At 36.9% G+C, this 13,370-nt stretch overlaps 1 protein-coding gene and 1 long non-coding RNA gene across 4 annotated transcripts in view; one reads left to right on the top strand and one right to left on the bottom strand.

The window, feature by feature from the left end:
* Window positions 1–7,574, bottom strand: part of MAP3K7 (mitogen-activated protein kinase kinase kinase 7) — a 61,393-nt gene extending 53,819 nt beyond the window's left edge. For 2 of the 3 annotated variants that reach the window (XM_045544035.1, XM_045544034.1), the window contains exon 1: window positions 7,044–7,568. In XM_045544035.1, the coding sequence (XP_045399991.1) occupies window positions 7,044–7,163 (120 nt within the window). In that variant the 5' untranslated portion in view covers window positions 7,164–7,568. Of the gene's footprint in view, window positions 1–7,043 lie in introns of all 3 variants that reach the window. The other variant, XM_045544033.1, reaches the window with a different exon arrangement.
* LOC123633077 lies at window positions 7,574–12,906 on the top strand. Its single transcript, XR_006733541.1, has 3 exons — window positions 7,574–7,587; window positions 11,772–11,844; window positions 12,893–12,906. It is a non-coding gene; the product is annotated as an uncharacterized LOC123633077 (long non-coding RNA).
* Window positions 12,907–13,370: the final 464 nt, after the last annotated feature.

Below are 13,370 nucleotides of genomic sequence, written 5' to 3' on the forward strand. Positions count from 1 at the left end.
ACACCTGCTGTAATTGACTGACCAGGTTCTATTAAGCTATAGTGGATAATACAAGTGCTGGACCACCAAATAGACGCCATTAGCTTTTTTGATGAATATTCGGTTTTGGACTGTGTTTTGGCACTTCATCTTTATCCAACCATTGTACCGAATGCTTGTGATTGTCAATAAGAATCCATTTCTCATGGCACGTAATAATATGGTATACAAATGGTTTGCCTTTATCTCGTGACAGCAAAGAAAGGCAAGCTTCGAGATGATTTCTATTCTGACACTTGTTTAATTCATGGGTTACCCATCTATTCAGCTTCTTTACCTTGCCAATTTGTTTCAAATAGTCCAATATTGTTGGTATAGTAACATCACACCTTGCTGCTAATTCCTGCATAGGTTGAGATAGATTCACTTCCACTACAGATTTCAGCTCATTATTATCCACCTTGGTCTGAAGTAGCCCACGTGACTCATTTTCAAGATTAAAATCGCCAGACTGGAACTTCTCAAACCATTGATGTACTGTGTGTTAATTAGCCACATCATCCCCAAATACTCCATTGATATTTTAAGCTGTCTGTGCTGCACTGGTTCCATGACGGTACTCATATTTGAAAATAACATGAATTGTTGACTTATCCATGGTTTCACAAAAATTGCTCTAAAACAAAACTTGAAAGATAATCTTAAGCCAAAACGTGCATTAGAAAGACTGAGGATGTACCTTCACAATAAAAATAAAACAAGAAGTGTCAAAGTGAAATGTCAGAGATACCAACTGTCAAACTTACTATAATACTTAAGGAAATTGGACATTTCATACTTAATAACCTAATAGTAGGCATCATACAACTAACAACTGTCAATTTTTCAAAAGACTATACTCAAATTTCTAACTGTTTAGAAGGAGGTTTTTAAAAGGCCTAATCTCCTGTAAGAAATAAGAGTGAATTTGGGTTAATAGAAGGCTTGTGCATAAAGGGCTTATAGTAGATAGTCTCCAAAGATGGCGGCCATCAATCCCTTCCCTCTCTGTCTGTCCCTAATTAAGAAATAGTTCCATCTTAGCCTCCCTCACTGACTCTGCTTCCTCTGTCCAAACCTTAGATGCTGATACTTTCCAAGGTTCTGTCCTTGGACCTTTTTTCTTAATGTGTTCTCTAATCTCACAGCTTCACATTCTCAAATTTTCTCCCATCCAGGTCTTTTGCCCAAGCTCAAGATATATTTAAAACTGACTTCGGTTCTGCAGGCTCTTCAAGTCCAACATGTGGAATACCAACTCCATTATCTATGCTTTACATTCGGCATATTGTAGCTTACTTGACAGTGGTTAAGTAGATTTACAGATTATATTATTTCATTTTAATTAAGTCAATCCTTACATTTTGGAAAGGTTTTATTTAGAAAGTACTTATTACAACTTGAGCCATCATCAAACGATAGTGTGGAACCATAACTTAAGTTTTGCTAATTGTTATTTCATCTCCCATGTTTTAAAATATCTATTTTACACATATACACCCAAAACCATGAGTATACAAAACAGAAAGTGTTTTGTTTTACTATTAGAAGATAGATGATAAAAAAAAACATGAACATTGTCCTTACAGGACTGTTAAATAAAGTCCACTACTGTCAGCACTCTAGCTCTCTCAGGCTGACAGTGTAAAATAGCATTCTGCTGATGGGGGTAAATATTACAAGTGTTTGCATTTAAAAAAAATCATATATACCTTTAAGGAAATGTTTCCAATACAAATAGCATGGTAATGAATTTATTTATCATATTAATCAAGAACATAAAATGGTGGAGAAGATCAGATATGGAGTAATAGGATGTCTAGACTATGGAGGCCAAGCCTGAAAACATATAAGGAGATTATGCACATTATTAGATAAGGAATTAGCCAAGTTACAAACTACAGAAAGCAACTCGATGTTTTTCTTGACATATGGCTGATTAGTGGAAGAGTGGCATAGATGATCACTCTTGAGACATACCGGCAACTCAGGTGAACAAAGAAAAATCTAATACTCAAGTTACAAAACACTGAAAGACACTTTTTGCTTACTACCAAATATCTAATTCAAGTTCACAAGTCAAAATGCTTTTTGGATTATATTCTCATCTGCATAATATAACATGGTTTCTTTGAATGATGTTTGAATGTTTTCCTCAAAGATCAATTTTCATCAAGAGTGTTAAAAAAAGCACACATCCAAGTTAGAAGTATTTCCCTATCATACTCATCCAACCAAAATGGTGAACCTATAAAGAAATATTTCAGATATTCTTCACAACCCCTCATCTGTAAAAACAGAAGAACAAAGGAATGCAAAGATAACTTTGGTTTTAAAAGGGAAGTCAATTTAGAAATATATCCTTCTAAATTTATGAATATTTTCTAAATTAAAATGTTTTGGATTAATTCTCTTAGGATAAGCATTTCTCCCCATAGAGTTTACTCCTTTTGGCTTGGGGTCTATAACTTTCGTCTCATACAACAAAGCAGATATAAATTTATTTTCTTAGTAAAAAAAATATAACAGAAGAATGTGAGAGATGGTGTGAATATTTCCATGCAATTACTACTAAAAGACACAAAAACCAAAATCAGAATGTGTTATGTGTGTGTGACTGTTTAAAGTTAAGCAATTCCTTTAAATCCAATTTCTTTAGGATGGAAGATAACTCCATTCCTTCAGGCAAGTCAAGTTAAAAAACAAACAAACACCTAAACTAAACTGAAAAGGATGTATGTATGCCCTGTGCTTTCAGTTTACTATGAAATAACTCTTTTAATTGTCCCTGATTTATGTTATTTTTTGTTTAGTGACTATAGCTGTCAGTTTGGTTTGGCCCTGTTCTATGGACTATGTGAGTGGACCCCTGGACCCCATGACTATGTGAGTGGCCATTGCTCTGGCTAGAAATGTAGAACATGACAGAACAAGCATAGATCATACATTTATTAGTTAGGACTTGGGGTCTCCAACTATCTCAGAACTTCAATATCTATTAATAAACTTTGGCAGAGTAAAACTGCCATCTGCTGACAAGACAGACTTGATTAACATAAAAGTAAAGTGTTGATTATTCAAACTTTCTTCTGAATTTTTCATGCAGTCTTCTAAAGCTTGTTACAATCTATCTGACTGATTTAATAGTCCTTTCTTTCAGATATGCTATCTTTTAAGTTACACATGCACGATTCAAAAATTATCTCTGTAGCTACCTCTTTACCATTCCAGATTTCTACTGAAGTCAATGGTCACTAAGTTTCCCATGGAAGAATGTATTAATAATTTTGGGTATCTGTAATTAATAGTGACTAACAAGTTTACAAACAGTTTATTCAGACCACTATAAATTAGGTTTTTCTTTAATATCAGTTGCCCATATCTTTATAATCTAAACCTACAAGATATATATTACTGACAAAGTTCTTTCTATATCTCCCCTTCCTAGTATATTTTAGATTTTAAAACAAAACCTCTGTGTGTCTCCTCCATGAAGCTTAAGAACATATATAAATGCTACAGTGATTATATGTGTCCAATATTGTATCCTTGCGCATACACTATAGTTGAGGTTAACATTGTGGGTCTCCCCTTTAAAAAGCAATCTTTGGGTCTTTTTAACACTTTAGTAAAGACCGGCCAACAACTGGCTTATTTACAGTACCTAGTCTCATAATAAGTCAGACATTTTAAGGAGAGAATCCTAGGATTCTTCTATTCACCTCATATAGTACCTATCAGTATTAGGCACAGAAAGGAACATTCATGAAACACTCAGGACCAAATACTCTATAAGAGAAATCAGTATTTTATTTCCCCATTCCCAGAATAAGGTTTGGTTATAAAGTACTTAAGAAAGAACTAAAGTGACTTTGCAAATCCAGTGGAAAAAGCAACTGAGTCGTGAGTAAGAAATCTCAAATTCAATTCCGAGCTTTACCATTTACTTCGGCATGTGGCTTCTGGCAAATCAAACTCTATGACCACTTGTCAATATCCATAAAATGGGATATCATTTGCCCTGTCTACCCAGGAGTTACCAACTTAATTCCATGGGAGATCATGATCACTGTCCTTAAAGAACTTCTAAGCTTACTGTGGAAACAGAACATAAATACCGGAAACAATGAATGTGTTTCCATTTTAGAACTGGAAAAGGCCTAAAATGATCTTGTTTGATCCCTCATTTTACATGAATAATCACAGGCCCAGAAAAACGAGGTGACTTCACAAAGTTACAGAAATATATTACAGCAGAATTGGTACAGCACCTACATTTTCTGATTTTCAGCCAAGTACACTTTCAACTACACCATGCTATCTTAACTATTTCTTGCAAACTCATCCCTAATATATACTCTTTTATTCTAACAGCCTCTATACCGACATCTGGAATGGAAAAAACTGAATGACTTAAAAAAAAAAGAAATCTAGGTAGATTTCAGAGGCTAAGAACTTATAAAATTTGATACCAGATTAAATTTAAGAAGTACCTAACCTAATATCATTGAGTTACAATATTAGGAATGCAAGGATTAAAATCAACTGATGTCTTAGAAATATGTATCTACTAAATGACTGCATATTTGGTCTGTGGTTAAAATTTTCTTTTTACATAGTTTCTAATTCTGCTGATATAACATGATTCAATTATATTATTTGAGAAATGCAAAATGATTTTCTTAATTTAAAAGGTAACACTCTTGTACAATATAAAATATTGAAAGCAATGTAAAATAGTTTTTGTTTCTGGTCATCTTTCTCTGTTCTCTTAATCGCGATTTAACCTACAAGAGGAATCTAAGTTGAGAAATACTGGCTGTCCATGGTGCATCCTGGATTATATAGCACCGTTTTAATGTGTCCAAATGAAGAATATGATGAAAATTAAGTAATGCTTTTAATAACAGAAAGGTTCAAATTCAATCTTTAATGTGAAAATAAATTGGGCGTTAAAAAATGCAAAGAACACAAACCAAAAAACCTCTAAATGACTGCCTATTAGAAATAAATTTTCATCTAGAAACAAAAATCTGCTACCCAGAAACATCCTAAATGTGTGCATGTACACACACATACACATCGGAACATTATCTAAACTGAAAGAAGGGTCATGGAAACAAAAACCTAACCAGAAGTGAGATGGCTTTGGGGGAAGAACATCAAAATGACAAATGCCTTTTTAGTAACTTGCATTCTTCCATGAAGCAAGAAGGTAAAAAGCTTCAGAAAGTAGCACAAAAAAACTAAGGTTGTAAAATTCAAATGAGGTTAAGTTTGTAAAAGCATTTGGTAGACCATAAAGTACAAGTTATTATTACATGACATTCGTAGTCTACAAGCATAGCAACTCACCACAGAGTACACGTAAATGCTTATTTAAAAACTGCAATTCTTGTGTACTGACTCACTGAATTTTTATTTTTAAAAAAGAATGTTAGCCACGAATGCGGGATCAACTATCCACATCTGAAAAAGGAATTTATCATAGCCTCAACAGAAAAAAGAACACACCAAAACCATTTCACCCTCTTTTCAAAAACAGGTCTTCTTTTAGCCATCCAACCTTAAAGCAGGTCACCGTTCCTCTCTGGGAACTAGGTTTCCTAATAATATGTGTCAGGCACTGTGTTGGCTGTTTTACATGTATTGTCTACTAGGATCTGTTATACAGATAAAATGAAATAGAAATTATTATCCCTACTTTACTTAACTATTTTACTTAAGGAAACTAAAAGTTAGGAAACTTGGCCCAAATCACACAGTAAGTGGTGTGTACCTGACATACTGAACCTTCCTCTAACTCCAAAGACCCTGCTCTTCCCACTATACTACCTTGTAAAATGATGTTCTCAATGATCTCTAAAGTTACTTTATATGATTAAAAAATACATGATTCAGTAATCCATTATTCTTCCAAAGCATGCATAGGAAGAAAAATTTATTCAATGAATGTTACTTATCTCACTACTTTTAATTTGCTGCTACCTAAAAGTAATTTTAGATATTCAAAGTAGACACAATTCTTTGAGAGTCTGTAATATTTCACTAGGACACACAGGGTTCTTCATGCTACATGTACTGCAAAGTACTTAATTTTAAAAATGATAACTCAATGGTAATTGTTTGGTAGATATTATTTCCAACCAAAGTTTTAAAGTGTCTTTAAAACAAACAGTTTTTACTTTTCTAAATTTTACAGTCCTTAGAACCAATCTACTGCTCTGTGAATTTGAAAAGAAGCAATGTATTGAAGCCATCTTGAAATATCTTGCTCCAACATAAATTACTGCAGAATAAAGAACAGATTCGGGTTTTTCTAACAGTGATTTCTAGTCTGATGTTATACTCTGATTGTCACTGAAATCATTAGTTATCTTTCTTCAGAATATGCTACTTGAAACATCTTCCCATTGCAGACCAGTCTGTATTAGCAATGGTGAAATTGTTCTAATTAGCTCAACTGAAGGCAGAACATTTAAATATTATAAGCACTGCTCTATGGTATCAGAGAAACTGAGAAGCATTCGGTACTGGGGGAAACACTTTATTAGACTCCATGATCTGCTAATTTAACAACCATTTATTAGCATCCCTACGTGCCAGGCACTGAGCTAGAAGTCGACCATAATACAATCCTTGGCCCGTAAGAACAACACGTCTAGGGAATTGAAACTCCAAAACAGCTACGGTCTTTACTGAATTTACTACTTACAGATATGAGAACTGATGGACCACACGATCTCACCAGTTCATTCTCGTTTGAGATCACCCAAATCCAGGCACCGGAGTATCAAATTCAAACTCAAGAGTGCCGAAGTGAGGAAAAAAGACAGCTACCCTGGAGCAGTTGCGTGCAGAGTCCCCCCGACACCCCACCTCTGAGGGGCTGTGGGGACTCCCGGGTGGATCCGGGGGCGCGGAGCCCTGTGAATTAGAGGGGCCGGAGAGGCGCCTTCAGAGCCGGGACCAGGCAGAGGCGGGGAAGGGCCGGGATAGGCGTCTCTTTGCCAGGCTTCGCTCACCTCTTCCACCTCGATCTCCTTGTAGTCGATCTCTTCAAAGTTGAGGACCTGGGAAGGGGCTTCGATCATCTCACCGGCCGAAGACGAGGAGGAGGACGAGGCGGCGGAGGCTGTAGACATGATCCCTCGCGGCTCCCGGGGGGCCTCGGGATGGTGCCGCCCGGACAATCCGGGTGAGACCCGCGCCCACCCGCCTCCGGACCGACCTTCAGCCTGGAGCCGCGCAGTCCTGCCACCCGGCGATCCGTGGCGGGGGTAGCGGCAGCGGCCACAGCCGTGTCCCGGCTCTGGCCCCGCTGCGTTTTCCGCTGCCGGCCCCGCCCACCACACTTCCGGTTCCGGTCTGAAATCGGAAACAGGAGGAGGGCTATGAGCTCCCGGGAGGGGAGGGGAGAACTTTGTGACTTAAAGAGAAAGGAAGGACAGGTTGGGGGTGGGGTGGAGTAGCGTGAGCGGCTAGCCAGGACCTGTGGAAGAAATTTCGCGAGACCTTTGTTAAAGGGCCACTGCAACCTGATGATACCGCGAGAGCTGGCGCACTGACGTAAGTAAAGTGCGCTAACGGAAGTGGCGCGGCGCATGACGGAAAATCAATGCGGTTGGTCCTTTAAGAACAAGCGGGAAAGATAAAAATCTGCGATTTCGTTTCTCCTTCGTGAGCTATGTCATGTCCTCACTTTCTCTTCCCTGAGCCGCCTGCATACGGGCGGGATATGTTAGACTTGCTTCACTTTCAGTTTCATTCCTAAGCTAAACTGAGCTGTTTCTTTAAGAAGCCTTGCAAATTGTGTTTACCTCAAAGTATATGCTAGGAAGTAGTTGCTTCTGTTACTTTGAGCTAGTCCCTGACGCTGCGAGAGATTCTGCAAGAGCCAGTCAGTTCATGCAACCTGAGTAACACTATGGAGGCTGAATGCTCACTAACGGAAGTTAATATTTTGGTGTTACAAACTTTACACGGATTAGGTTGATAAGGTATTTATAATGTGGCATAATTTGTCCTGTTGATCTCAAGTTGTAGATCACTATTGCAGGACATACAGGACACTAGTGGTTTAAGTTGATAAATTAATCAACAGCAGCCTTGCAAATCAATTATTTTTGTTGCCATTTTCAGGACGTGAGAAAGTAGGCATCAGAGAGATTAAAACAATTATGATCCTCACAAGCTAGGTCAATCTATCTCCGAGCTGGAGAGTATTGTCCATGTGGTACTACCAACACAATTTTCAGTTTTAAACTAGCTATTAAACTTTATTTAGTCAGTTTGATCTGAAGCCTAACTGGGAAAATTGGAGTTAGAGATGAAGATTTAAGGACCAAAGGTAGGTTTTTGTGAATGTCAAATTCTAAGTCTCAACAAGAGACTGAAAAGGGACAGTCTGAAAGGGGGGAAGTGAGACTAATAGTGATCCAGATGTCACCAGAGGAGGGCTTTCCAATCTCACATTTGGGATTGCAAATACGTCACTGGATTTGTCCATCAAGAAGTTATTGTGAACTCTTGGAAAACATTTTGTCACTTTTTACTTTGGTTCTAGTAACACTCAATGACAGTTTGATGGATGGATAAAAGAATGAAAAAAGGAATAATTTCTTTGCACTGTACACACTCTCTCTGGATGATCTTACCCAGGGTCTTGACTTCCCATGCCATTTTTATGATTGTGACTCCCAATCTCCTCCCAATATTCTGATTTTTCTTGAATTCTGGACCTATTGGACATCTCTATTTAGATATAACATAAATACCTAAACTACAAGGTGCCAAAAGCAAATTTGAAAGTTGCCACCCACTACAAATATGTTCTTTTGTGTGCTTTTCCTATCTCACTGAAGGATCCCATCCATCACCCACTCAGCCAAGTGAGAAACAGGACATGTGAAATAATGTGCATGCACTAATAACCAAATAGAAACAGATTTAATCAATGGTATAATCATTTTCACCTGTCATTTCTTGCCTTTCCAAACTAGGATGGTAACCTCTTACCTTGTGTTGTCATGCTGCAGGTTCATATCTGATTTCTCTTTAATACCTTGATCTTAGTACAGTGGATGCTTGCCAAGTGTCAATTCAAGAAATATTTCTTATATGTTTTGGACAAATGAATAGCTTCTGTCAGGTCTGGAGTGTACGATCCATTTCCTATACCTCCAGTTTAGGGCCAGAATCCTGACAAGGGGCTAATCGCTGCAGCCATGATGAATTCTACTTGATTTTCCCTCAAATTTTGCTACGTAAAGCATCAAATATACAGAAAAGTTGAAAGAATATTACAATGAACACCTGTATACCCACCACCAAGATTCTACCTTTAACATTTTACTATACTTATTTTTATCATATATACCATATATGTATATCCATCTATCCATCCATCCATACTTACATCCATCTATCCTTTTTTTGTTAGATGCATTTCAAAGTGAATTGCTTGTATGACTTTGAACCTCGTCTACCCCAATACTTCTGCTTCTGTGTTTTATTCATTGATTTGGACTTCTGATATTGATACCAGTCAAAAATTAATCCTTATCCAACTTACTGGCAGATTCCTTTTTTATTTTTATTTTTTGTCTGCATGGGACCTTTTTCCTAGCTTCTGATAATACAAAGCCTCAGCAGTATTCATGTCTCTGAACCCCAAGGTCATTCCCAAGTTCCAATTCACCTCTTTCTTTCTGCAATTTGCTTATGTGAGCTAGTAAATTCCTATTTTAATTTAAGCTGGTCCAAGTTGTACTTTTGTCATTTGCAACCAAAGAATCCTAAGTAGTCAAGTTTTTATTAAGAAATATGATGGAGTGGAGTTGAACTCATCTCAGTTCACCTCAATTTTGACTTTGCATTTCTTTTAATTTCTTTAACTTTCATGAATTAAGGATGGAAGCTTGACCTTACAATTTCATGTAGACGTCAGTAACCCATCTGTGTGTCTCCACAAATCTCCAGAGATACATATAAAGCTATTTCTGTGGTCTCCTTGAAATCTCTCCCAGTTTGAGAACCCTCCCCAACACTCCCTATGTCAGCACCCTAACAACTACTCTCTAACTCCCAACTCTGTTTTCAATTTTGGGCTTTTTATACTCTCCAGAAAATGAGGGAACAAGAGTTTCAAAATCCATTTCCTGCCACTCCTTTGTATGTTCTGAATGGGATTCACATCTTACTTGGCTCATTTTGGATATGGGGATATCTAGCACCCATTTTCATGGAGGCTTAGCAGACACTGAGATTAAAATAGCTCTACTTTAATGTTCTGTGGCATTGGCATGTATAATATATCTAGAGTTCCATATTTTATCAGTTAATATGACTTTTGTTATAAGTAACAGGAAACCCGACACAAAATGGCTTAAACAATAAAGGGGGTTTATTGGCTTAGTTAAGTGGAAAGTCAAAAGCTAGGACAGGCTTCAGGTTTCATTTAATTGATAGGCTTAATAATAATGTCAATACTTGAGTTTTCATTTTTCTCTTCTGCTTTTTGTGGTATTTGCCATGGTCTAGAATAATGTTTCTCAACCTTTTTCTCCCCATTATTGTCCCCCTAAGGAGACTTTTCAGATGTCATAGCGCCCCTCCCCCAAATTTTGATACCATGGATATACTGTATATTTATTTATGTACTGTATTATATTTGTGCATTATACACAAAAAGGGACAAGATTTTTTCTCTCTCCAATTTTACTCCCGTTGGAGGTCATATTGTTCCTACTGAGAATGCATGCACTAGAAGTTTCATTTTTCACATGATGTATCACTAAGATATATAACAGGGACGTCTCTTTTGGTAGCCATCTCAGAAGAACAGGAAACATTCTTTTTCAAAAGCCCTTGGCAACTATACATTTGAGTGAGGGATGGGGGACAAATGCTTGAGGATACAGATATAGTCATGCTCTGCATAACAATGTTTCAGTCAACAATGGACACCATATACAATGATGGTCCCTTAATATTATAATGGAGCTGAGAAATTTTTATTACCTCATGACATCATAGCAGTCATAACATCATAGTGCAATCCATTACTCATGTGTTTGTGGTTTTGCTGGTGTAAACAAACCTGTGCTGCCAGTTGTATAAAAGTATAGTACATACTGTTATGTATAGTACATAATACTTGCTAATAAATGATTATGTTACTGGTTTATGTATTTACTATATTTTTATTATTATTTTAGAATGTACTTCTACTTATATTAATAGAGTTAACTGTAAAGTGCCTCAGGCAGGTCCTTCAGGAGGTATTCTAGAAGAAGGCATTGTTATCACAAGAAATGACAACTCCATGCATGTTCTACCCCTGAAAACCTTTCAGTCGGATAAGATATGGAGGTGGAAGATAGAGTCATTGATGATCCTGATCCTGTGTAGGCCTAGGCTGATATGTGTGTTTGTGTCTTAGTTTTTAACAGAAGAGTTTAAAAAGTAAAAAAAATTAATATAAAAAGCTCATAGAATAAGAATGCAAAGAAATACTACTGTATAGTTGTGCAATGTATTTGTGTTTTAAGCTGTGTTATTACAAAACAGTCAAAAAGTTAAAAAATTAAAAAGTTTATAAAGAAAAAATTACAGTAAGCTGAGATTAATTTATTATTAACCTTAGCTTACTGTAAAGCTAAGGAAGAGAGAAATATATTTTTTGATAAATTTAGTGTAGTCTAAGCATATAGTGTTTATAATGTATACACCAACATACAATAATGTCCTAGGTCTTCAAATTCACCAACCCCTCACTCACTGACTCACCCAGAACAATTTCCAGTCTCACAAGCCCCATTCATGGTAAGTGCTCTATACAGGTGTACCATTTTTTAACTTTTATACTGTATTTTTACTGTACCTTTTCTATGTTTTGATATGTTTTGATACACAAATACCATTGTGTTATAATTATCTACAGCAGGGGTCCTCAAGCTATGGTGAGTTGTATAATTATTTCATTATATATTACAATGTAATAATAATAGAAATAAAGTTCACAATAAATGTAATGTGCTTGAATCATCCCAAAATCATCCCCCACCCTCCCCAGTCCATGGAAATATTGTCTTCCATGAAAATGGTCCCTGGTACCAAAAAGATTGGGGACCACTGACCTGCAGTATTTGGTATAGTAGTAACATTCTGTACAGGTTTGTAGCCTAGAAGCAATAAGTATACCATATAGCCTAGGTATGTAGTAAACTATACCATCTTTGTTTGTGTAAATACACTCTATGATGTTTGCACAATGATGAAATTGCCTAAGAATGTTTTTCTCAGAACATAGGTAATTAAGTGATACATAACTGTATCTTGTTTAGCTTAGATCCAGGGCTCATGAAAGCATGTGCTTTGAGGAGAAGAAGATGTTAACTAGAGGAAAAATCTGAATTCTCAGGAAGAGCAAAGCAAGGAATGGTTGCTGGGTATGCAACCAGCAAATGGTCATTATTTAGATGTCTATTCAGCTTGAGCTTTGTGATGGTTAATTTTGTGTCAACTTGGCTGATATGAAGGATATCCAGATAGCTGGCAAAACTTATATGTAGGTGAACCTGTGAGGGGGTATCAGGAAGATATTAGCATATGAATAAGTAGGCTGAGAAAGAAGATTTACCCTCACCAATGTACATGGGCCTCATCCCATCTGTTGAGGGCCTGAATAGAACAAAAAGGTGAAGGAAGAGTGAATCACTGTATCTTTTTGAGCTGAGACATCCATTTTCTTCTGCCATTGGACATTGGAGCTCCTGGTTCTTGGCCCTTTGCCTCCAGGACTTATGCCAGTGTCTCTCTCAGACCTTTGAAGCTGGATTGGAAGTTACACATTGTCTCTCCTGGTTCTCAGGCCTTCGGAATTGGATTGAATCACACGACCGGCTTTCCTGGTTCTCCAGCTTGCAGATGGCAGATGGCGTAACTTCATGGCCTCCATGATTATGTGAACCAATTCCCATAATAAATCTCCTTATATATATTCTATTGGCTTTGTTTCTCTAAAGAACCCTAATACAAGCTCTTTACCTAGAAAGTATTAATACTATCTTTACTACCTCTCTGAGAACCAAACCAGCTCAATTCAATCAAATATTATTCTTTCCAGGAATCTCAGAAGTTCTGCTGTACTATATTCAAATCTCGTGTATGCAGAGGATAGCTAATCCCTTAGCATTTCAGTGACACTGCTAGACAGCAGCTCTCCAAATTTATGCATTTCTTTGATATCTGAGTTTATTCCATATTTCTACTCCCTACATTTTCATCCAATGTCTTTGGCATCCCAGGAGAAATTAAACTGGAATTTAACCAATCTATGGAGCTGCCAG

The sequence above is a fragment of the Lemur catta genome, chromosome 2, assembly GCF_020740605.2.
Source record: "Lemur catta isolate mLemCat1 chromosome 2, mLemCat1.pri, whole genome shotgun sequence".
In the NCBI taxonomy this organism is placed as follows: Eukaryota; Metazoa; Chordata; class Mammalia; order Primates; family Lemuridae; genus Lemur; species Lemur catta.